Here is a 26,365-nt window from a genome sequence, read left to right on the forward strand (position 1 = left end):
ACTTTGCTGCATATAAAAACTGATAGATTTTTTTTTTAACACTTAAAACAGATTCTATTGTTTCCTGTCTTTGGTGTTTCTAAGAAGAAATATGCTGTAGTCATTTTGTCATGTATATGTAGTTTATCTGTTTTCCTCCCTGATTATATTTAGGATTTTTTGTGTCACAGCAATTTGATTATTACATGTGTTTTTTCATGTTTTTTCTACTTGGAATTCATTGAACTTGGATTTGGGGATTTAAAGTTTTCATCAAATTTGGAAGATTTTGGGCTGTTACTTCTTTTTTTCTTTCCCTTTTTGTTTTTTAGATGAAGTCTTGCTCTGGTGCCCAGGCTGGAGTGCAGTGGCGTGATCTCTGCTCACTGCAACCTCTGCCTCCCGGGTTCACGCGATTCTCCTGCATCAGCCTTCCGAATAGCTGGGATTACAGGCGCGCACCACCACACCTGGCTAATTTTTGTGTTTTAGTAGAGATGGGGTTTCACCCTGTTGGTCAGACTGGTCTCAAACTCCTGACTTCGTGATCCACCCACCTTGGCTTCCCAAAGTGCTGGGATTACAGCCGTGAGCCACCATGCTGGGCTGGCCATTATTTCTTTAAACAGCATATAAAATGTTTTATTGACTTGAAATTCATATAACAAATTCGTTTTAAAAGTGAACAGTTCAGTGACTATTTACTAAGTTTCGCTTGGTTGCCCAGGGTGGAGTGCAGTGGTACACTTACAACTCACGACACCCTTGACCTCCCAGGCTCAAGCAGTCATTCCACTGAACCCTCCTGAGTAGCCGAGACATAGGTACTTGCCAGCATGCCTGGCTAATGTTTTTGTTTTTGTTTTTGAGGTGGAGTCTTGCTCTGCTGCTCAGGTAGAATGCAGTGGCATGATCTCTGCTCACTGCAACCTCTACCTCTCAGGTTCAAGAGATTCTACTGCCTAAGCCTCTTGAGTAGCTGGGATTACAGTCACCCGTTACTATGCCAGCTAATTTTTGTAATTTTAGTAGAGACGGGTTTCACCATGTTGACCAGGCTGGTCTTGAACTCCTGACCTCAAGTGATCTGCCCACCTCAGCCTCCCAAGGTGGTAGGATTACAGGCATGAGTCATCATGCCCAACCTTTTTTTTCGTATTTTTTTTGTAGAGATGGTGTTTTGCCATGCTGCACAGGCTGGCATTTAGTACCTTTATAATGTAGTGCAAACACTACCTCTTTGTCATTTGAAAATACTTTCATCACCCTGAAAGGAAAACCCATAGCCAAAAATTGTTCACCATTCCTCCGCCCCACCCCAGCAACTAGCACCCACCAATCTCTGCATTTTGTTTCTGTGTATTTTTTTTATCAGAGTATTTTTTATAAATGGAATTACAAAATATGTGGCCTTTTGTGTCTCGCTTCTCTTACCGTAGTGTTTTTAAGGTTCATCCATTTTGTAGCATCCTATTATGTTTTATATTGGATGTCATACATTGTGAATTTTATGCTGTTGTGCTAGATTTTTTTTTATTCCTTTAGAGTGTAAGAATTTTCATATACTTAAGTTACTGAGACCCAAATTTGATCTTTCTGAGACTTGTTTCTGTCTTTCTTAAGGTAAGTCCAGGACAGCCTTTAATTCATGGCCAGTATAGCCGTTCTGAGGACCGGACCCAGTTCTCTGTGTATTTAAAAGTTTCTCCACTCTGGCCCATGAGATCATGAACTATTCCTAGCTCTGTGCAAACTCTCAAAAGTTATTCAACCTGATAATAGTTCTTTTCCCGGACTTGGGAAGTTTCCTCTCAAACTTACGCAGAGACTGGAGGAGACTTTTATGCAGAAGATCTCCAAAGGTCTTGCATGCATCTCTCTTTTCTAAAGTATTCTTCCTCACACATTTAACGTCCTTGGCCACCTGAATTTCATGTATCTCTGACTTTTCAATTCAGTAGCATCACAGGACTGTGTTTCTGTTCCCCCTTCCTGTGCTGCAACCTGGAAACTTTCTTCAGATAGCAAGCTGGGACATAGATCCTGAGGGCTTACCTCTTTGGTTTTTTTATGTAGGCGATCACAGATAATGTCTGAAAGATGTTGTTTGATACAATTTTTCTGATTTACTGGTTTTTTATACTTGTAAAGTGGTTTGTATAGCATTTCTCTTTCATGGGCAGATGTTACTGAATTTTTAAATCAGCATAGTATAAGGAAAGTCTATCTTGAACCTCAGGCAAATGCATTTATTTATGGACCTCATCATCAAGTGATCTTATCAGTAACTTGGTCATGTGGCAGGATGTTTGAATTCTTCAAGCTTTCTTAGGTAAACCTAAAACATGTTAGCTTTAGAACTTTTTTGATATTTAGATATAATTTTATGGTTTTGTTTAGTTAAGTGGTTCTCTAAGCAGTACATGTCAATACCTTATTAGGTGTGTCTGTCACAGTATCTATCATTATTTTAGTATTTCCCAACCCTAGACTGGAGCTATCAGCAAGAAATTCATGGTAGAACTAATTTACCTTCAGAAATGCAATTTTTTTTTTGCAGTTAATTCTGATATAATAATTTACAAACTGATGTGTATTTTTTGTTTAAATGTTGTTACGCATTAGGTTCAGGGATCAATAAACTATAGCCCAAAGGCCAAACCTAAATGAAACAATTACTGATAAATGTAATACTCCCAGGTGGTAGCTTAAGAAGCTGACCATGAAGGGGTAGGGAGAGGGGTCTAAAAGGGGAATCTCCAAAACTCCTATTTTTTAGTAATGACTAAGCATGAGGAAGACTGAACATGGAACAAAATTATATTGGCTGCATTGACAAAATTATATTGCCATGTTTGGCTTTGGTTTCTTTTTTTAAATGGAAGGTAATCTATGAAGACATTCTTGCTGTAAAAGTTCAAGCAATACAGAATTGGAATAAAAAGCGGGAAGTGTAGGGTAGAGATGATGGTGCTGCTTGGGAAAATGACTACAGTGATAGGAGTTCTCTTAATTAAAGGACTTTACTTAGTTTTCTAAAGAGCGATGGTTTTTTATCCTGAAATCAGTAGAGAGCTATTGAATTTTAGAAGGGATGTGATGTGGTCAGTTTGGGACAGATTGTGGTTGCAATAATGTTTTGGATATATGGATTCCAAGGTTAGGAGTGAGATGAGATATTCCTTGTTAATAGAAAAGTCTTTAGGAGCCTGGCCTGGTTGGTTCTTGGGTCTTGTGGATGTTGTTTAGTTGGGAGTGATACAGATAAATAGGTGAGATAGATGGTATCATTTATAAAGAATTGATAACACTGTAAAGGTCAGTGGGCTGGAGAAACAAGGGCCTAGTTTTAAAATCCTGCTTGAAACCACCACATAACCACTTTTTACTTTCACTTATATAAAGCAGTAATGGTACTCATTAAAAAAAAAAAAAAAAAAAAATCTCACAGTGACAGTGCAAAATTTAGTAAATAAGATACCAATATGCTCTTGAGAGTCTTGCAAGAAACACACTAAACTTTTAGGTAGTGTGGAATAAGAACAAAAAAAAGCGTTAAGAAAAATTAAGACAAGCAAGAGTGTGTAAGGCAGTGAAGATAAGAATAATGGTAAGGATATTAAGATCAATTAAATAATGTGCAAAATAAGCAGAAACCTGTCTCTGTTCATTAATAATATCAAGCTTTATTAATGTTTGCTTTCTTTTATCCTCACTTTAACATATATTTTATACTTAAGGTGACCTAATATTAAATTAACCAGATCTGGAAAAATGCAGTTATCTGCTATAACTTGCAAGAAAAAGACCAGTTATTGGCAACATGTCAGTTAATTGAATGTGATTCCACTTTCAGTTTACGTAGGATTAAAGGTACTTTGAGTTTAAAAGCCAGATAGTCATACGAAAAAAATTTTTTAGGTTGTTTTCAGTAGCTTCCTAAGATATATATTTTAATATTCCAATGTTAATTGTACCCTTATATTAATAGCAGTTGTATATTTATTGCTATTTAATTGCTAGGCAGGGTCAAGGTTAGATAATAGAATATAGGATGTTTGGTATTCACTTTACCACTGAACTTTAAAAACTTTAAAAACTAAATATAATTACTTATATTACTTTTAATTCTGCAGACCTTTTTAAAGATCTTAATGATTCTACCTCTGTGAGTCTGTTATACTACTTGGGATTTTTACTGTTTTCAATTTAGAGGTACTTTTGTGGACTGTGGTGGCTCATGCCTGTAATCCCAGCACTTTGGGAGGCCGAAGTGGGCAGATCACCTGAGGGCAGGAGTTCGAGACCAGCCTGGCCAACATGGTGAAACTCTGTCTCTACTAAAAATATAAAAATTAGCCGAGTGTGGTGTTGCACATCTGTAATCTCAGCTACTCAGCTGAAACAGGAAAATTGCTTAAACCTGGGAGACAGAGGTTGCAGTGAGCCGAGATCGTGCCCTTGAACTCCAGCCTGGGCAACAGAGCAAGTCACCCTACCATCCCTCCCCTCCGCTGCCCAAAAAAAATAAAAAAGAAGTACTTTTGTTCCATTGCTAATCAAATGGTGTGATCTTGGACCAGATATTTGACCTCCCTGGACCTAGTTCCCAGAGTTGTTAAATGTAGGCATTGACCTAGGTCTGTAGTTTTCCTGGAACAGATTTTTTTCTTAAATATGTTTCGCATAAAATCCTAGTATAGAAAACAGATGGTTGGTTTTGCTTCTTTTTAATATATAAATTAGGAGTTCAGATAAATTATGTTAAATTAGGGTCTATTCCTGAAATAAAACTTTGTATTAAAAGAAAAAATTGAAATGGTTTTCAAGTGGCTGGCTGTCAAGTTATACTCACCTTTCCATTAATATTTTTCTTATATAGTTGCTCAGCATATAGGAAATTATGTTTCAATGCAGGGAAAAATGTTAACAGGTTTCTGTTTTTATCTTTTTAATAGCTCATTTTGTAGTCTCAGGAAACTCTGCAGTTAGAGTTGGCAAGGGAGTTTTTGTTCTAAGCTCTATCGAAAAATCAGTTTACCCAGCAAGACAAGTTGGAGCATTAACAGTCCCTAATATGTTAAAATTTGACATATAGCGCTGGGCACGGTGTCTCACGCCTATAATGCCTTTTGGGAGGCCGAGACGGATGGATTACCTGAGGTCAGGAGTTTAAGACTAGCCTGGCCAACATGGTGAAACCCTGTCTCTACTAAATATACAAAAATTAGCTGGGTGTGGTGGTGGGCGCCTATAATCCTAGCAGCTCAGGAGGCTAAGGCTGAGAATTGCTTCAACCCAGGAGGCAGAGGTTTTAGTGAGCTGAGATTGGGCCATTGCACTCCAGCCTGGGTGACAGGGTGAGACTTTGCCTCAAAGGATAATAATAAAAAATAAAATTTGATATATAATATATTTAGGATTTTGAAAATATTTAAAATATATTGCAGTCAGATGTTTGCATAAATCCTAAGTGAAAGAACCATAAATCAGAAGGGTTGGATTTAAGAACTCTTTCTACAGTATTATTTGTTTTCTTACCTATTTCTAAAAAATGTAAACGTAATTTATAGATGTCTTATTATTAGTTTATGGCTTATTTCCCTATGTTCTTTTGACTTAAATATATTTAGTTTTAATTTTTAAAATAAATTTGTGCCTATTTTATGACTAATTATTTCTTTTTCCCCCCCCCAGGGAAATGAGGCAAGTTATCCTTTGGAAATGTGCTCGCACTGTAAGTCAAATATTCTTGTTATTAAGAGTTAGTTTATTCACACATCTCTTCTGTGTGTGCGTGTGTATGTATCATATACCTCTGTGATGTATATTTACTCTGTAGCAATGTTAGCTTTTAACTATTTAAAATGGATAGTGAATTCGACTTTGACATATAGTCTTTTTATGTTACCAGAGTAGGAGCTTTTTTTTTTTTTTTTTTTTTTTGAGACAGAGTTTTGCTCTTGTTGCCCAGGCTGGAGTGCAATGGCACGACCTTGGCTACTGCAACCGCCACCTCCTGGGTTCAAGCAATTTTCCTGCCTCAGCATCCGGAGTAGCTGAGATTACAGGTGTACACCACCACTCCCGGCCATTTTTTAAAAATATTTTTAATAGTGACGGGGTTTCTCCATATTGGTCAGACTGGTCTTCAACTCCTGACCTCGAATGATCCACCCGCCTCGGCCTCCCAAAGTGCTGGGATTACAGGGTGCCAGTGCACCCAGCCGGGAGCATTTTTTAAATAGACATCTTTATTGCTAATATCTTTACTGCGCTGTAGTTACAAGTAAACCCCAAAATCTCAGTGGCTTAACCTAACAGAAGTTTTTCAAGCTGAAGTTTCAAAGTGGATTTGTAGGAACTCTTCTTTTTGGTGACTCCTCAGTGATCCAGACTCCCTTGTTTTGGAAAGCCACCATCTCTAATGCATGTTCCCAAGATCACTGAGGAAAAGGGAAATCCAAGGATCTGCAGACAGTGCTTTTATTTGCCTTGGCCCAGAGATGATTTATGTCACTTGTGCTCATATTTAATATTTATGGACCAGAGCTAGTTATGTAGCACCATCAAACTGCCACTGTTTGGGGCTGAAAAGTATAGCTTTCTGTATTTTATGGAAGAAGAGACATACAACATTCATTAAACCCATTTTTTTTTTTTTTTTGGCTTTTTCTTTTTTGAACAATTAGAATCACCAAGTTTCTTGTTTTTCACATTTTAGGGAGGGGTGAGAGTGATTCTCTGACTAAACAGCAAACTTCCAGAATGAAAAGTCTGTTGTCTGAAGTCTTTTTCTAATGTTTAAAATGTCTTCTTTTTGAGTTTGAAAAAGGCCTTTAAAATATGTCTTTGATAGAAGCTTAATGTTTGAAAGATTGGATGTTAATTTATAATTAGTTCATTTGCTTGTATTACTATCCCAGTAAGCTTTTTTTTTTTTTTTTTTTTCCTGTAAATACTTAGGCTAAACCACTGGTCTGGTTACTTACCATATCCAATTTGATGGTAGCTTGTTAATGAAATGTTGCATCAAGGGCATGTTCCTTTTGCCATCCCTTTAAAAAATATAGGATCGTCCCTTCATGATTTTCCACTACAGTATAGATTTTAGTTTTATTTGGTTACTGTTAGCTCTTAGGGTTAGGAATTAAGTCTAAAAAACCACAAATTAACTGATATATAAAAACATTCATAATTTAGTATTTGCTAATACAAGATAAGGACGTGGTTTGTTTTGTTTTGTTTTGTTTTGTTTTGAGACAGAGTCTTGCTCTGTTACCCAGGCTGTAGTGCAGTGGCGTGATCTTAGCTCACTGCAACTTCCACCTCCCAGTTTCAAGCGATTCTCCTGCTTCAGCTTCCTAAGCAGCTGGGACTACAGGAGCATGTCACTATGCCCGGCTAATTTTTCGTATTTTTAGTAGACAGGGTTTCACTACATTAGGCAGGTTGGTCCTGATCTCCTGACCTCGTGATCCGCCCGCCTCAGCCTCCCAAAGTTCTGGGATTACAGGCATGAGCAACTATGCCTGGCCAGGACTTCATAACTCTAAGTCCTTGTTTACACTGTTCATATACATTGTAGTTTTATTAATTTAGCCATATCTGTTCTACTCTTTCCTCACCCACTTTCGCCTACATTTTCAAATACTAATTTCTTTATATTCTCCGAGCAACTTCATTCCCTTAATTACTTCGGTAGTCTTCTGTACTCTCCCGTGTTTGTTGGTGTGGGAACCAGAGTTTCATGTTATATTACCAAAGGTATTTAGCATCATTCAGACTTTCTAGTATGTAGAAACTGTAAAACTCACAAGTAAATATCTCAAATTCCTTGCAGTCAGAGTTCTTAATGTTACTCTATTTCTGCCACAGATATACTCATGAGATTTGGAAGGTAGAAGTGAGTGGGAGTTTGTTCTTCTCCTATTTTTACTGCTTCTGCTGGTAGGATTCTGGTCATGATATGGATTTGTGTGGTGCGTGCGATGTTCTGGAGCCAGAAGCTTTCAGATTTACTATACACCTTCCTTATGGACAGGGAATACAGGTTGAGTATCCCTTATCCAAAAATCTTGAGACCAGAAATGTTTTGGGTTTTGAATTTTTTTGGGTTTTGGAATACAGGTGTACCTCATTTATTTATTTTTTAACTTTTATTTTAGGTTTATGGGTATATGTGCAGGTTTGTTCAACTGTCACGGGAATTTGGTATACAGATTATTTTGCCATCCAGGTAATAAGGATAGTAGCTGATAGTTCATTTTTTGATCCTCTCCCTCCTCCCACCCTCCACCATCAAGTAGGCCTTGATGTCTGTTGTTCCCATGTGTGCTTGTTGTTTAGATCCCAGTTAAAAGTGCGAAGATGCAGTATTTGGTTTTCTGTTCCTGTGTTTGCTTAGGATCATGGTGTCCAGCTGCATCTGTCTTGCTGCAAAAGATATGATCTCATGTTTTTATGGCTGTGTAGTATACCATGATGTATATGTAGCTCATTTTCTTTATCCAGTCTACTGTTGATGAGCATTTAGATTTATTCCATGTTTTTGCTATTCTGAATAATGTAAATATATGTGTCCATGTGTCTTTATGGTAGAATGATTTATGTTCATTTGGGTATATACCCAATAGTGGGATTGCTGGGTCAAATGGTAATTGTTTTAAGTTCTTTGAGGAATAGCCACACTGCTTCCCACAATGATTGAACTAATTTACATTCTTAACAGCAGTGTATAAGCGTTACCTTTTCTCTACATCCTCACCAGCATCTGTTATTTTTTGTCTTTTTAGTAATAGCCATTCTGACTGGTATGAGACAGAATCTAATTTGGTTTTGATTTGCATTTCTCTAATGATTAGTGATGTTGAGAATTTTTTTCATATGATTATTGGCCGCATGTATGCCTTCTTTTGAAAAATGTCTGTTTATGTCCTTTGCCCACTTTTTAATGGGTTATTTGGTTTTTGCTTGTAGGTTTAAATTCCTTAGAGATTCTGGATATTAGACCTTTGACAGATGCATAGATTGCAAATCATTCCGTAGGTCCTCTGTTTACTCTGTTGATAATTTCTTTGACAGAAGCTCTTTAGTTTAATTAGGTCCGATTTGTCAGTTTTTGTCTTTGTTGCAATTGCTTTTGGCATCTTTGTCATGAAATCTTTGCCAGATCCTGTATCTAGAATGGTATTTTCTAGCTTATCTTCCAGGGTTTCTATAGTTTTAGGTTTTACATTTAAGTCTTTTGTCTAGAGTTGATTTTTGTATATGGCGTAAGGAAAGGGGTCCAATTTCAATCTCCTGCATATGGCTTGTCAGTTACCCAGCACCACTTACTGATTGTTTTTGTCAGCTTTGTTGAAGATCAGATGGTTGGTTGTGTGCAACATTATTTCTGGGCTCTCTATTCTGTTCCATTGATCTATGTATCTTTTTTGTACCAGTACCATGCAGTTTATAGTTACTGTAGCCTTTGCAGTATAGTTTGAAGTCAGGTAGTGTGATAGCTCCAGCTTTATTCTTTTTGCTTAGGATTGCCTTGGCTGTTTGGTTTCTTTTGGTTCCATATGGATTTTAAGAGTTTTTTCTAATTCTCTGATGAATGTCATTGGTAGTTAAATAGAAATAGCATTGAATTTGTAAATTGCTTTGGGTAGTATGCAGGTGTATCTCATTGTATTGTGCTTTGACTTACTGCACTTTGCAGATAATTGTGTTTCTCAGAAGGTTTGTGATAACCTATGCTGAGAAAGTCTGTCTCTCCCATTTTCCCAGCAGCATGTAATCACTTCCTGTCTCTGTGTCGCATTTTGCTACTTCCTATTACCAAATATAATCAATATTTCATACTTTTTCATTACTTTATCTATATGGTGGTCTGTGGTTAGTAGTCTTTGATGTTACTGTTGTAATTATTTTGGCGCAACATGAACAGTGTCCATATAAGATGCTGAACTTAGTCCAGTTGTCTGTGTTCTGACTTCTGTGCTGAGTGGACATTCCGCCAACTGTCTTTCTTTCCTTAGTTAGGCCTTCCTATTCTCTAAGACACAACAGTATTGAAATTAGACCAGTTAATAACCCTACTCTACCCTCCAACTGTTAAAGTGAGAAAAAATTACACATCTTTAATTTTAAATCAGAAGTTAGAAATGATTAAACTTACTGAGGAAGGTGTGTTGAAAGCCCAGATAGGCTAAAAGCTAGGCCACACAGTTAGCCAAGATATGAATGCAAAGGAAAAGTTCTTAAAGGGAATTAATAGTGCTAACTCCAGCAAACAAACGAATGATAAGAAAATGAAACAGCCATTTTGCTGATATGGGGAAAGTTTTATGGTCTGGATAGAAGTCAAACCAGCCACAACATTCCCTTAAGCCAAAGCCTAGTACAGAGCAAAGCCCTAACTCTTCATTCTATGAAGGAAGAGGCGGGGGGAAGCTACAGAAGGAAAGTTTGAAGCTCGCGGAGGTTGGTTCTTCAAGTTTAAGGGAATAAGCAATCACCATAACTTTCAAAGTGAAGCAGCAAGTGCTGATGGAGAAGCTGCAGCAAGTTATCCAGATGAAGGTGGCACTGACTTTGCTCCTGGGGACCAGTGCAACTGGTGACTTTAAGTTACAGCCAGTGCTCATTCTAAATCTACTCTGCCTGTGCTCCATAAATGGAACAACAAAGCCTAAATGACAGCAGAACTGTTTGCAGCGTGGTTTACTGAATATTTTAAGCTCACTGTTGACACTTACCTTTCAGAAAAAAAGATTTCTTTCTTTTTTTTTTAATTGCATTTTAGGTTTTGGGGTACATGTGAAGAACATGCAAGACTGTTGCACAGGTACACACATGGCAACATGATTTGCTGCCTTCCTGATTTCCTGAAAAAGATTTCTTTCAGAATATTGCTGCTTATTCACCGAAGGGGTCTGACGATGGAAATAAACATAGAGACTAACATTTTCATGCCTGCTAACATGACATTCATTCTGTAGCCCACGGAGTAAGGAGTAATTTCACCTTTCAAGTCTTTCTACTTAAGAAATACATTTTGTAATGCTGTAGTTGCCTTAGAATAGTCATTCCTCTCATGGATCTGGGCAAAGTAAATTAAAAACATTCTGGAAGGGGCCAGGTGCAGTGGCTCACACCTGTAATCCCATGCTTTGGGAGGCCAAGGTGGGTGGATCACCTGAGGTCAGGAGTTTGAGACCAGCCTGGTCAACAGAGTGAAACCCCATCTCTACCAAAAATATGAAAATTAGCCGGGGATGTTGACACATGCCTGTATTCCCAGCTACTTGGGTGGCTGAGATATAAGAATGGTTTGAACCTCCCAGGTGGAGGTTGCAGTGAGCAGATATCACACCACGGCACTCCAGCCTGGGAGACAGAGTGAGAGACCCTGTCTCAAAACAAAACAAAAAAAACAAACCTGGAAAGGATTCACTATTCTGAGTTTGCCATTAAGAACATTCTTGATTCGTGGAAGTCAAAAAATATAAACAAGAGTTTGAAAGAAGTTGATTTCAGTCCTCATGGATGATTTTGAGGGGTTCAGGGATTTCGTGGAGAAAATAACTGCAGATATGATAGAAGGGGCAAAAGAACTAGAATTAGAAGTGGAGCCTAAACATGTGGCTGATTTGCTGCAATCTAACTTGAACAGATGAGGAGCTGCTTTTTATTGGTGAGTAAAGAAAGTGGTTTCTTGATATGGAATCTACTGGTGAAGATGTTGTGAACATCGTTGAAATGACAGCAAAGGATTTAGAATATTCCATAAATTTGGCTGATAAAGCGGCAGGCAGCAGGGTTTGAAAAGATTGACTCCAATTTTAAAAGAAGCTCTACTGTGGGTAAAATGCTATCAAACAGCATTGCATGTTACAGAGAAATCTCTTATGAAAGTAAGAGTTAACAGGACTCTAAATTATATGTTGTAACATACTGTATCCTTTCCTGTGCCGCACAGTTAAGTAAGCATCTACCAAGTATGCACAGATTAGCCACTGGGGAAAAGGGAAATACATAGATTACACAGTATGAGTAAAATATTATGAGAACTGAAAACAAAGGTTCTGATGAAGAAAAATTACCTTTGGTTAAGGAAAAGCTTCATGGAAGGGGTGACATTTGAAAGCTGTGTAGGATTAGAATGTGGATTAATTCTTTGACATGTGTAGTTATTTCTTTCAATCTCCTTTTATGTTATCCAGAATATCAACATTCTACTCACACTTGCCTGCATTACCTGCTTTTAGTAAATGATTTTGCTCCTAATGCTTGAGAAGACTAGGGACTGAGAAAACTTGGGGATGATTTAAGTGTTGGCCTCATTTTCCCCTCACTTCTACCTGCCACAGGAGAATCTTGCCTGATCTCACATTTAATCTTAACTTCCTTTCCTTCAGTATCAGACCTCCCTTATTCATGGGTTAGCCCTTCCCCTGTGCTTTTGATCTTGTGCTGTCTCATCTCTAGGATCTTTGTTAAATTTCTTCTTTTTCCCATATGTCATCAGATTCATCCTCTCTTCAGTTTATAAACACAGTCACCTTCTCTTTGATTTTGATTCTGCATTTATCTTGCAGTTGAACCTCTTAAAGAAGAGCATATACAATAAGCTTTGTTTCCTTATTTCTGCTAATTTCTTGGCCTACTTCAATCTGGCTGTCAGCTGCTGTAACTACACTACTATCAAGGTCATTATCAACACGTTATCTGATTGCTACATCTGGATTGATTTTTAAAACCTGCAAAATCACTTATGACCTTTGGGGAAATTCGAACACTGATTATTTGATACCAGATAATTAATTTTTAGGTGTGATAATGTTATGGTGTATTATGTTAAGAGTTTTTATCTTTTAGAGATGATAACTGATTAGGCTGGGTGCAGTGGCTCACCCTGTAATCCCAGCACTTTGAGAGGCCAAGATGGGTGGATCACCTGAGGTCAGGAGTTCGAGACCATCTTGACCAACGTGTTGAAACCCTGTCTCTACTAAAAATACAAAAAAATTAGTGGGGCATGGTGGTGCATGCCTGTAATCCCAGCTAATTTGGGAGGCTGAGGCAGGAGAATCACTTGAACCCAGGAGATGGAGGTTGCAGTGAGCTGAGATCGTGCCATTGTACTCCAACCTGGGCAACAAAAGTGAAACTCTGTCTCACACACGCACCAAAAAGGTAATACTGGTTAGTTACAAGGAAATAATATGTCTGGGATTTGCTCTAAAATAACTGGGGTAGGATATAGATAAAATATTTATCATGTTTAATAATTGAAACTGGATAATGAGCAAATGGAATTTATTATACTTTTGTTCAATCTTTGTGTGGGTTTGAAATGTTCTGTTATTGAAAAGTTAGGGCTTTTTAAGTAAATGGAAAAAGGGAAAAGAAAGTAACTAAGTAAAATCAACAAGAAATAACTAGTTACAATTCAAATGGCACATAGACTTGTAAGTTTTAATAAGAATCAGGCTACTTAAGCTAATTTTCACCAGTAAAAGAACTGGGACTTTGACAGTGGGAGCATAAAGCCTGGCATAAAGCAGATGCTGAATGAATATTGGTTGACTGGATCAGCTAGCAAGAGCCCAGAGCTGTATTACATAGAGAACTCATTGGATAATTTTAAAGGCTGTATCTTTGGGAAAACCTGATAGTTACTAGTCACCCCATTTGTTTTCATAAATAATAACCCATATTGGTATGGTGCTTACCATGTCCCAGGAACTATTCTAAGCACTTTATATACAGTAATTCTTTTAATCCTCACATTAGCCTCAGGAGAGAGGCACTATTACTTTCCCCATTGTACAGATGAGAAAATAGAAGCAGAGACCTTAAATAACTGGCTTAAGTCACACAGCAGGTGAAGTAACAAAGCCATGATTTGATCTTAGGCAATCATCTGTCATAGTCATGTTTTTAATCACAGTATTATATAGTCTTTAGTAAATCTTACAAGATTAATGTTATAATTGTCTACATGAATAATTCTAGGCAAGACTAGATTTGTCTAAGATCATAGGTATTCTGAGATATATATATATATTATTTTGGTCATTCAGTTCAGTGTTGGATTTTTATCATATTTATTCTAGGCCATTGTGACTTTTTTTCTGTCTGTTGGCTAACCTCTCTGGACTAGGAAATGTGTACTCTGTTGGGGTGATTTGCTCAAAGTTGAGGCCTTAGTTCTGACTTGGCATGATAACTTGGAGAAGTGTAAGATATTACTCTAGGTAATTTAAGCAGAGGACTAGATTGAGGCACAGTTGAAAGTAAGAGTGGAGAATCAGATTCAACTAATTGTTGCTAAAGCTGGTATAATTCTGAATGCTTTAGATAAAATTAGTAAACACAGGGGCTGTTTTGTAGACTAATCTTTTGATTTCTCTAAAAATGCCAAGGGACCTGAACAACTCATAAAAAAAAAAAAAAGAAAGAAAGATTTCTCATCTTTGTTTTGTTAGAAGATCTCCAAAGAAGAGCTTGGCAGACTGAAGGAACCTCTCCCTTTGCGTAATGAACTACCAGTAGAAACCTTTCTAGCCATTAGAACACTGGTTCTGTTTTTAGTAAACAGTGTCACATTCAAGCAGTTTTGTTTCTGGTTTAAGTATTTATAGGTGATGTGAAAGTTTAAGCGTAATGATTTTACTTTGCTGTTAATGTCTCCTCTTAATGACATTGTCTCAGGGAGGTTTGCTGTATTGTTTTGAAAACAGAAAATGTTTTCAGAGAAAAAGATTATCTGTAGTTAATTTTATTTCCTCCTTCATTTCCGCTTTTCTGTTTCGTTTTGTTTTTTGAGACGGAGTTTTGCTCTTGTTGCCCAGACTGGATGCAGTGACGCAATCTCGGCTCACTGCAACCTCCACTTCCCGGGTTCAAGCAATTCTTCTGCCTCAGCCCGGGTAGCTGGGATTACAGGCATGCACCACCACGCCTGGTTAATTTTGTATTTTTATTAGAGACGAGGTTTCATCATGTTGGTCAGGCTGGTCTTGATCTCCTGACCTCAGGTGATCCATCCACCTTGGCCTCCCAAAGTGCTGGGATGACAGGCGTGAGCCACTGAGCCTGGCCCAAATGCCATTTATTGTTAAAACATTGTATGCCATTAATTTTGAAATTGACTTGTGCATTTGTTGCTTTAGATTAACATCTTCATAAATGTATCATACAGTTAATGTTTCTTAGACAATTTACCAGCTGTCATTTATCATTTACTTGGTAATTTAGTAATCTGAATTCTAATTTGTTTCACCTAGTCACTGAGAATTACTTATGCTTTGCCTGCTTTCAGTAAAGCCTTAGAATTAAGGAATGAAGAGAAGAACAAGCAGTTTTCTTAAGTATAGTACATGAACTTACATACTTTGGGTTACCTTGTTTTACTGTTAAAGACCTTTTTTAAAAATCCTGGCCAGGTATGGTGGCTCACACGTGTAATCCCACCACTCTGGGAGGCTGAGGTGGGCAGATCATGAGGTCAGGAGTTCCAAGACCAGACTGGTTAACATGGTGAAACCCTGTCTCTACTAAAAAAAAAAAAATACAAAAATTAACCTGGCATGGTGGCTTGTGCCTGTAATCCCAGCTACTTGGGGGGCCGAGGTAGGAGAAAATTGCTTGAACTGGCATCTGGGAGGCGGAGGTTGCAGTGAGCCAAGATCACACCACTGCACTCCAGCCTGGGCTACAGAGCGAGACTCCATCTCAAAAAAAAAAAAAAAAAAAAAAAAAAAACCTTGGATTGTCTAGTATATTTTAAATATTTCAAGTTTTTAGACAAGTAGTCTTCTTTAAGAAAAGTAAAGGACTGGCCAAGTACGGTGGCACACACCTGTAATCCCAGCACTTTGGGAGAATGAGCACTTTGGTCACCTGAGGTGACCAGCCTGGCTAACATGGTAAAACCCTATCTCTACTAAAAACACAAAAATTAGCTGGGTGTGGTGGCGCACACCTGTAATCCCAGTTACTTGGGAGGTTCAGGCAGGAGAATCACTTGAACCTGGGAGGCAAAGGTTGTAGTGAGCCAAGACTGTGCCATTGCACTCCAACTTGAGACAAAGCGAGACTCCATCTCAAAAAAAAAGTAAAGGACTGGCTTTATTTTCTTTATTCACACTGTCAAATTTTGGTATTGTGGTAGCACTAAGAAATTTGTGGTTTGAGTAATGAGGTTCATGACATAAAGTAATTTGGTTAGCTGACACAAATTTGAATAATTTGAAGAAGTCAGTTACTTTAGCTAGTGAAAAAGTCTAGCTATCTGCTTAGCAAAAATAAAACTTCTTGGATTTTTCTCAGAATGCTAGAGCAAAAGATAAAAGCTATGAAAAAATGTACAAGAAAACAGTGACTTGGAGAACACAGAGTGATAGCGTCTGACTGAAAGAAAATTCAGGAACTGTATTTGATAAGATAGAAGGGGAAATAATCAGTGAAATAATAGGAGGAATTTCTCTTACTTGAAAAATTGGATCTTTCAGTTAAAAGCATTCTGATTGCCATGATTAGATGAAAGAACATCTATGTTTAGTCTCAACTTCTTTTGTAATTTCAAAACTTCGAGTTAAAAAAAAAAACCAAAAAACCCTGAAAGCCTCCAGACCCAAAAGTTGTTACCTAAAAAGAATAGGAGCCCTCTAATACTGGACTTCTTCACAGCAGCAGTAATTGGTAGACAGCAATGGAGTACTACATTCAAAGTTCTGTGTTTCTAATCCAGAATTTGATACTAGCCAAATGATAACTCAAGTGTGAGAACAACAACAACAACAAAAAGACATTTCCCGAAATGTAAGGACTTGGGAAGGTTAATTTACATAAGTTCTTGAATATGTACGCAGCAAAATGAAATAGGAGTTCAAGAAAGAAGATGAAATGAGACCCCAGAAACAAAATTCCTAATACACCAGTGAAAATCTCACTATGCCATAGGCCTAGAAAGCAATTGGTTCAAATTCGAATGAGATGACAGAGTTGTCCGTGAAGAATGTTTTCAAGAAGAAAGTAAAAGCCATTATATGAAATATGTGGTGGAATTTTTTAATGTTAAGATAAAGTCAACGACAGAAAAAAAAGAAACTGAGGGGTGCGGTGTGAGATTCTTGGCAGTAAACCACATTAAGCTCTGGAGGAGCCATACGTGTAAGTCAGTCTTGAATAATGGAGGCTCAAAGTAAAAGAAGACTTTTAAATATTCGTTTGTGGAATTTTTTTTTGGGGAAAATGGGGTGGGGAGTGGAATGTGGTACAAAGCTAAAGAAAAATGCTGCTAACATCCAAATGCAGCATCACATAGGAACAGTAGATAAAATAAGAGGAAGATCTGGAAAATGTGATGTAATGGGGTGGGATTAGACTTAATTTATAGAACAAAGAAATGCTTTAGGAGCCCGATCTTTTGAATAAGATGTTGTTGAACTAAACAATATATATTTTAGGTTTTTTTTTTTTTTTTAAATAGTATGTCTTTAAGCAGGGTTATTAACAGTGAGAATACTCAAATATGTATTTTTATGATGCTATAAATACATTTTTATTAACTTAACTGTTTATCTTGATTTGAACCTTTTGAATAAGATGTATCATTGAACTATGCAGTACACATTTTGTTTTTTTTTTTTAAAAAAACAGTGTTTCTTAAGAAGGTTATACTTGATGTGTATATTTGTATGTGAGAATACTTGATGGTATATTTGTATGATATTATGAAAACATGCTTTTCATTAACTTACTGCCTATATTTATTTGAACCATAGTGTGGATAAATCAAAAAGAGAAAAACAATAATACACAGGCCTTCAGCAAGAAAAACGGTAATAAACATGTTGAGAGAAGGGTTAGAAAGGACGTCTTAGAAATACATGGTCTGATTTTTATCTACCTGGAGTGTGAAGACTCTTACTGTTCTCTTTTCTCCACATTTAGCCCAGAAATGCAGGTTGGGAAAATAGCAATGATGCATAGTATCTCTTAGCCTAAGGCTCGTTGGTGACTCTTCAGACGTAACTAACATAGGAAAAGAAATTACAGCAGAAAGTGTTGGAAGAAATCCCAGTCACCTCACTTTGTCGTCAAGCTTTATAACGTTGAGCAGCTTACCTAACTCTTTGGCTCTGTTTTCACATCTTGAGTTTTTCGTCTTCTAGGTTTCTTGCAGCTTTTTACATTACATGGCTTTTCTATGCTAGATTTTTCTCTTGAAGCTCACTAAGCTCTGAAAACAATTCTAAGAATGTATTTTTAGGATCACTGTAAGTGTTTTGTGACATCTTTGGACATCATTGGGTGAGTTCTAGTGTGTGGGTCATTTTTAGTCATTTTTTAAAAATATAAGGTAGGGAGGAAGTCAGTGATATGTGGTATTTATATTTTGAAGAAGGAGTGTTCTAGAAAAGAACACACAATCACAATATCAGTAATGAAAGCACTGAAATCATTACAGATTCTTACAGATATTAAAAGAATAAGAGAATGTTATAAACAATTTTATGCCAATAAATTCATTAGATGAAATGGACAAATTGCTTGCGAAACAAATTACTAAAACTGACAATAAGATGAAATAGAAAATCTTAGTAGCCTTTTATCAGTTAATAAAATTGATTTCTTATTTCAAAATCTTTCTACAGAGAAAATACTAGGGCCAAATGGCTTTACTGGTAAATTCTATCACATTTAATGGAAAGAAAGTAAGAAACCCAGTCTTATCTAGACTCTTAGAAAGTAGAAGCTAGCATTACCTTGGTGGTAATACCAAAGACGTTTTAAGAAAATCAATATGGAATATAAACCAGCATTTATTTAATTTAGTATTTGCAAGTCAAATTCAGTGGTATGTAAAAAGGATTATACAACACAACCAAGGGGATTCTTATGCCAGGAATGTGATTTTAACATTAAAAAAGTAATGTAATTTACTGTTTTGACAAAATAAAAAAAAAAAAAAACAAGGAAACTTCCTCAGCCTGATAATGGGCATCTATTAAAAAACCTTTGCTTTGTTCATACTCATATCTAATGGTGAAAGGCTAACTGGTTTCCACATAAGATTAGGGAAAAAAGCAAGGTTTTTCACTCCTGACCACTTCTAATCAACATGGTATTGGAAGTCCTAATTACTACATGGTCAAGAAAAAGAAAAAGACATTGAGATTGGAAAGGAAGGATACATTTTTTTTTTTTTTTTAATTCTCAGGTGACGTGGTTTTATATATATAGCAAATGTTAAGTTACCAGAACTGATAAGTGAGTTTGGCAAGTTTATAGGATACAAAGATAATATACCCAAACAGTGTAATTTCTGTATAATAGTAAAGAACAATTAAAAATGAAATGGGCTGGGCACAGTGGCTCACACCTGTAATCCCAGCACTTTGGGAGGCCAAGGAGGGTGCATCACCTGAGATCAGGAGTTTGAGACCAATCTGCCCAACATGGTGAAACCCCCATCTCTACCAAAAAATGCAGAAATTAGTCAGGCATGGTGGCATGTGCCAGTAATCCCAGCTACTCTGGAAGCTGAGGCAGGAGAATCGCTTGAACCTGGGAGGCAGAGATTGCAGTGAGCCGAGATCATGCCACTGCACTCCAGCCTGGGTGACAGAACAAAACTCCATCTTAAAAAAAAAAAAATGAAATAGACAAATACTATGTATAATAATATTCAGGTATAAGTTTAGCCAAATTATGTGTTAAAATCTGTACACCAAATTACAAAACATTGTTGAAACTTTAAAAGACCTAAACAAATGAAGATACATAACACATTTGTAGATTCGAAGACTTGTTACAAAGATGTCAGTTCTACTCAGCCTTATCTATAGCTTCTTCAAGACCTTCCCAATAAAATTCTTAAGATTTTAAAAAAGTTACCAAAGTAATGGTTAATTCCATGTTGAAATGCAGAGGTCTTAGAGGAGAGTTTTAAACAGAGCAAAGTAAAAGGACAGCTCCCGGATTTAAAGATTTATCATAAACAACACTGTGATATTAGCATAAGGTAGACTAAAAATAAATCAATGAAACAGAATAGAGGGCCCAGACTCCAGACTTACTCATACACACACACACACACACACACACACACACACACACACACATATTTTTCCCCCAAAGGTGCCAATTAAGGGGAGCTTTTTCAACAAAACAGCTGTATTTCTGTGTGGAATAAAACATCATCTATCTTTCTACATATACCATATATTTAAAAAGCATCACATGGATCATAGATTTAAACATAAAACAGTGGAATGTCTAAAAGAAAACATGGGAGAAAATCTTCATGACCAAGGATGGCCAGAGACTTTTAGTAAGAGAAAAAATTGGGTTTCATCAATATTGAAAGGTTTTGCTTTTTAAAGTACACCTATGAAAAGGCAGCTCACAGACTGGGAGAAAATATTTTTAGAAAATACTTAACAAAGGACTTGGATCAGTATATAGAGAATTTCACAAATCTTTTAGATAATGCTTAAAAAACAAAACAAAATACAATTCACTAATAAAAATATATGAAAAAATAGACAATACCACGTTAGCAAGGATGTGGAGCTACTGAAGTAATCATATATTGTTGATGGGAGAGTAAAATGGTACATTACTTTGGAAAACTGACAGTTCCTTAAAACTTAACCCTGTGACCCAGCAATTCCAGGAAAACATTTGTTTGTAGAATACACATTAATATTTTTAATAGCTTTACCAGGAATGTCTTATCAACAGATGAATGCATAAACAAACTGTAGTATATCCATATAGTGGACTATACTGCTGTACAGTAAAAAGGAACAAAATTACACATGCAACAACATGGATTAGTGTCAAAAAAAAATTTGGTGAGTAAAATAAGATAGACACAAGAGTACCTACTGTATGATTTTGTAGACATGAAATTCTAGATAGAATTTAGTTATAGAAAGAACATTGGTTGCCTAGGGTGGTGAGGGAAGGGTGTTTGACTGCAAAGGGACCCAAGGGAATGTTAAGGGGTAATGGAATATTATTTTATCTTGATTGTAGTGATCCTTCCATAGGTATATGCATTTGGCAAAACCTAGAGAACCACATACTTAATAATGTATCACTCGAAGGTCCATTATTTCTCAAGGTTGGTTTAAAATTTTTTTTTTTAGCATTCTTAGGCCAGGTGTGGTGACTCACACCTGTAATCCCACCACTTTGGGAAGCCAAGTGGGCAGATCACCTGAGGTCAGGAGTTCAAGACCAGATTGGCCAACATTGTGAAACCCCGTCTCTACCAAAAATACAAAAATCAGCAGGGCGTGATGGCGCACGCCTGTAATCCCAGCTACTCCAAGGCTGAGGCATGAGAATTGCTTGAACCCAGGAGGCGGAGGTTGCAGTGAGCCGAGATCACACCACTGCATTCCTGCCCGGATGACCGAGAGAGATGCCATGTCAAAAAAAAAAAAAAAAAAAAAAAAAAAGCATTTTATTGCAATTTGATGCTACTTTTGTTAGTGGTGATACCTGCACTATTTCAAGTCTCTCATAATATTGATAGGGTGCTTTTTTTGCTTTGTTCATTTGAGAGTCAAACTATTCTGTGTAGAATGTAAATATTATACTTTTAGTTGGTACACAACAAGGCCATTATAATAAAATTGGAGAATTTTTTTGGAGCTCTTTTTGAAGGTTTTATCTACTGCGCCCCCTGGTGGATTTTACTTCTCTTTGGGGTCACATGAAAATACAGCCATTAGTTTTGTAGGAGATGTCTTTATAAAAAAAAGACTTGTAAAGCTTTTAAGTTAATCTTCATGTTGAAAAACTTCTCAGTAACTTCTGTTGATAACACTAGGAGATTTTTTCTTGTGTTGATCTTCACAAGAGTTATTCAGTACAAGTTTCTCCATAGATAATTTTGTCATGTCCGATGGCTTTTTCCCAAAATACCTCTAAGAGAGAAATTCTGGGGTCCTGTACTGGAGTAGTAGTTTCTATAGTTTTCATTCTATAATATGGTTCTAAATTTTTTGCCATACAAAAGAGACTGGGGAGTTGTTTCTTAGAAATAATATATATAGTTGGGAGAAGCCTTGAACATATTATGGTGCCAGAAATTAAGGAAGCACTGGGGAAAAAAAAAAAAAAAAGATTGCTGAAAAACCACATAGGAGCCAACCTGAAGATCTGAAGACCAAAGCTGGAACAATTTGACTAACAAAATAAATAATGGAAGTATTGGATTTTAATTCAGGTACTGAAATACTCATGAGTCCATGCCTGTGGAGAAGACACTAGTATTGGTTTTGTATTTTTTTTACAGAAGCATCCCAATTAATGTAGAAAGAGGGGAAAATAAAATTATTATTAGGCAAATACCACAGTAATAAATGTGGCAGACAGGATCCACTGGTGGATGCCAAAATTAGGTCAGAGTTTGAGGAGAAAAGAGTGTTTGTACAGAATATTTCCCTGCTCCCACCGCAGGATATTTTTTTAACTACAAAGGAAAAGATAGTAGATTTATAGTGGAGAAATCTGGCAACCATCACCTTGGCCAAGTGACCAAAGTTAACATTACTAGTAATAAGACATACTGATGTCACAAGACCATTGATATAGTCTGCTGGAGGACACAATATCATTTCTATGGTATTCTTACCCCAAATGCCTAAGTGCATTCTAATCATGAGAAAACAGGAAGCTCAAATTCAGGAAAGTTTTACAAAATACTGGATCAAAAGTTTCAAGGTCATGAAAGACAGTTAATCAAGAGTTGTCACAAATTGGAGCCAAGACATAGGAGAAAGTACAAAAAGGTTACAAAGATTCTTGAATATTCCTCAGCCAACTTCCCTTAATGTTAGCATCTCACGTATAGTACAGTTATCAACATCAAGAAATTAACATTGGCTAAAGAATGTTAAACCACATACGTGAGTGAAAAAAGTGATGAACCTTGCAAAGTGTTCTTTTTCTTTTCTAGGATTCTCTCCTGGATCCCACATTACATTTAGTTGTTTCTTTCAAAATATTGTTAGAATTTAGAGAGACTTGCTTTATTTCATTTTAAATCACTTTGTGTATTAATAGGTAATAAGTTATTTATAGGTAGCTAGTAAAAGAATTTCCTGATGAAGCAATAGTCTTGTTGCTGTTTTCTACTACACAATTGTTGGGAATTGGCTAAAATTTGAGGAAAGTTTTATTTTTCTACCATTCTGTTTATTTCATTTCCTTTTCATTCCAAAAACCTTGAGCATCACCTAAAACAGTTTACACTTCTTTAAGTTGTTTTTACTTTTAATCCCAACAGTTGAATAGCAGCTTGGTGTGTATGTATTAATAGGAATGCTTTCAGAACCAGAAGACGGTGGTCTCTTCTTTACTATTTTGAATTTTCTTATATTCCTTTTTTCTAAATGAGAGAAATATATAAATGTAATAAAGGGAGATGATGTATGTTTCATCATCTGAAAGGATGATGAATGAATAGGTAACCTTTCATTTCTATTAGTATTATATTGCTGCAGTATTAATATGTCCAGTTGAAAATATTAAAGTTTCATGTAGCAACACGAGCCCTCTAAAAGCAAGTTCTTAATACTTTTATATAATAACTAATGTTACTTTTATGTAGTAACTAATGTTACAAGATTTTTGAAGTCACTTGTTAAGATGAGTTACCATCTAAATTTCACATTTATCCTTGAGAACCGTCAGAGTGCATTGATCAAGGTAAAGTCTCAACAGTAATTTGTTTTCTGTATAAACAGTCCACCAGTTCCTTATTAGTAACTTTTTATACTTTATAAACTCAGACTAAAATATCTAAGTTTTTGCCACGTTGCTTAAATTTTAGCTAACAGTATATGACTTGAGAAGATTATTTTAATATTTTGTCTAATATAATTTCAATTGAATGGGTAGGCATTTTCAACTGTTAAGGCATTCCTCCCAAAGTTGCTTTTCCAAAAAGTAGAAAAATAACATGAATTTCAACCTGGCAAAACATATGAAAAAGAGTATCTCTGAGTCACAAGATGAGTCAAGAGGGTGAGGTTTGTTTGTTTTTCCTTGTCCATCTCTTTTATGGGAATATGATCCTTAGCAATAGGAAAAAGAATTTAATGAAAGGTGGCACCGAAAGTTGGAATTTGTTATTCAGTATTTAACAGGTGCTATGTGCTGATCTTCTATGAATACACTGAAACTAAATTTAATGGTGCTAGCAAGATGGATTTGATCTATGTTTGGAGATCTGTTCCCAATTTGTAGGTGATTGCTAATGCTAATACTTCAAGAATTAAAACTCTGTTTCATGCTCTAACATCCTACTGCAACACGGCAACACTGCTGGCAAGTGGAAGTACTGAAATAACTGCTTCTCTGGTGACAGTAATGAGCAAATAAATCATTTTGTTTGATACCTAAAACAACTATTTTTGCCATTTGTTTCTGAAAGCTAACTTCCTTAGATTTTGGCTTTAAAATTTTTTCGTGGCATTGCTTTCCAAGCTAGCCATTTAAAAATATTCTGGACATTTAGGTATGGATTCCTCTAGTTGCTCAGCCTCAACTAGATAGTAAATACTGAGTATTTATTCTGTCTGACTCATCATTGTAATCCTAGTTGAAAGGAGGGAAGGGAGATGAGGAAATGAGTGGTTGGAGAAAAGATACTGCTTCCTTACACGCTGTACTGGCTTCTTCGCTCAAGGTCAGCTTTAGCTACATGGGGTATGTGAGAATGATGATGAATGTAAAGATTATAGATAGAGCTTGTTCCCTCCTAGTCCTATACTGAAGGAGCTTTTTAAGAAATCATTTATTGTCAGGGTAAAATGTGATCACTGGCACATTGCTTTGCCTTTGAGGAAAGTTTTGACTGCTCATCCAGAACAGGTATCAACTACTTTATAATATTTTGTAAGATACTAAAACAAGAGAAAGTAAATAAATTTTTAACTACTGCTTCTAAGGGCTTTTGCTGGAGAGTGAGGTAATGATACAACTATAAGATAAATCATTAGTAACAAACCCCTTCCTTTTATCAGAGAAAAATTGATATATGTCTCATAAATGGAGAATTCAGGAAAGGACAATCCAGCAGGGGGTTTATAAGGAAATGGAGGTATAAAATCTACAGCAGAGTTGTACCAAAAGCATTGTCGTCAAAGAAAAGGAAATGGAAAAAGAGATAAGATGGACGTTTAAATTGAGGCTAAATATTGTCAAGGGCTGTAGACTTTTTAATCCTGTTTGTATTAGAAAGCCACTAGAAAATGTAAAGCACAGGAGCTAGCCATTTGGCTGAATTTGCCCTTTAGAAAGATTACTGTTGGCAGTGTAAATAAGATGGATTGAACCAAATATATTTATTTGATTTAATGATTCTTTATTCTCAAATATTCCTAATATTTTTTATTCATTAAGACTGGAATGCTGTCTTCTGGATTAGAGGATTTTTCTGAGTAACTAAAACATAATCCTTTAAGTGCCTCAATTTCAGTTTCTTGATAAACAACTTTCTAAACTATTATTTATGTCCCAGTGTCAATATGTAGACTCTGATAAACAGTTTGCATAAATATTATGGTACTATATTTCTACTTTTTCTCTTCCCATTAATCATACAGCCCAGAGAAAATGATCCTGATTTGTCCACTTAAAGTGTGTGGAGACATTGTCTTTTCTCATCCACTCATAATAGATCACCTTAGTGATCTGTGTTTAATTTCCCCACCACCTTTCCTAGTCTGTGGTTGTAAGCTAAAGCAAAACTAAAGCTTGGAAGAAGAAAATAATCCTTGGCATATGTGTAAAAAATTAAGGCAAGCATGGAGAGGGCAGCTCTTCAGCAAAATCTATGAACTTTGAGAAACTGTTGTGAATGGTTTGCTGATTGGTACCTGGTTAGCTAGTGGTTTTTCTTTAAATACTGATGACATTTTAATAAGTTTTAAATTTGGATTACTTATTAATACTTAAAACATTATTAAAACTATTATTATGCACCTGTTATATGTGATGCTCAGAGCACCAAAGAAAAAGTCATGGACTCTGCCCTGAGTTGGAGGAGACATGTAAATAAATAAAGGAAAGCATTTGTAGGATTTTCATTATATTTTTTCTCTTTCAAGAGTTACGGGTATATCATTTCATAGATAGAAAATGGGGAAATAACATTTATTTGAACAGTTTCCTTTTATGTCACATATTCCATTGAAGAAGGAATACTCTTTAATAGAGGGATGAAATACTTTATGCAACTGATGTGCTTATGAAATGTTTATTTGAACTTTTGATCAGATTGCTTATATACATTCATGTGCTATATAATAATTTTTGGTCAGTGACTGACCACATATACACAGTGGTTCCATAAGAT

General features: G+C 36.2%; 1 protein-coding gene across 2 annotated transcripts in view; it reads left to right on the top strand.

The window, feature by feature from the left end:
• The window catches only part of PPP3R1 (protein phosphatase 3 regulatory subunit B, alpha), a 66,875-nt gene that overhangs the window by 28,340 nt on the left and 12,170 nt on the right, over positions 1-26,365 (top strand). Inside the window, exon 2 of one of the 2 annotated variants that reach the window (XM_039477063.2) lies at positions 5,677-5,716. In XM_039477063.2, the coding sequence (XP_039332997.1) occupies positions 5,677-5,716 (40 nt within the window). Of the gene's footprint in view, positions 1-5,676; positions 5,717-10,782; positions 10,817-26,365 lie in introns of those variants that run through there. The other variant, XM_074398942.1, reaches the window with a different exon arrangement.

This window comes from Saimiri boliviensis, chromosome 1, assembly GCF_048565385.1.
Source record: "Saimiri boliviensis isolate mSaiBol1 chromosome 1, mSaiBol1.pri, whole genome shotgun sequence".
Lineage (NCBI taxonomy): Eukaryota > Metazoa > Chordata > Mammalia > Primates > Cebidae > Saimiri > Saimiri boliviensis.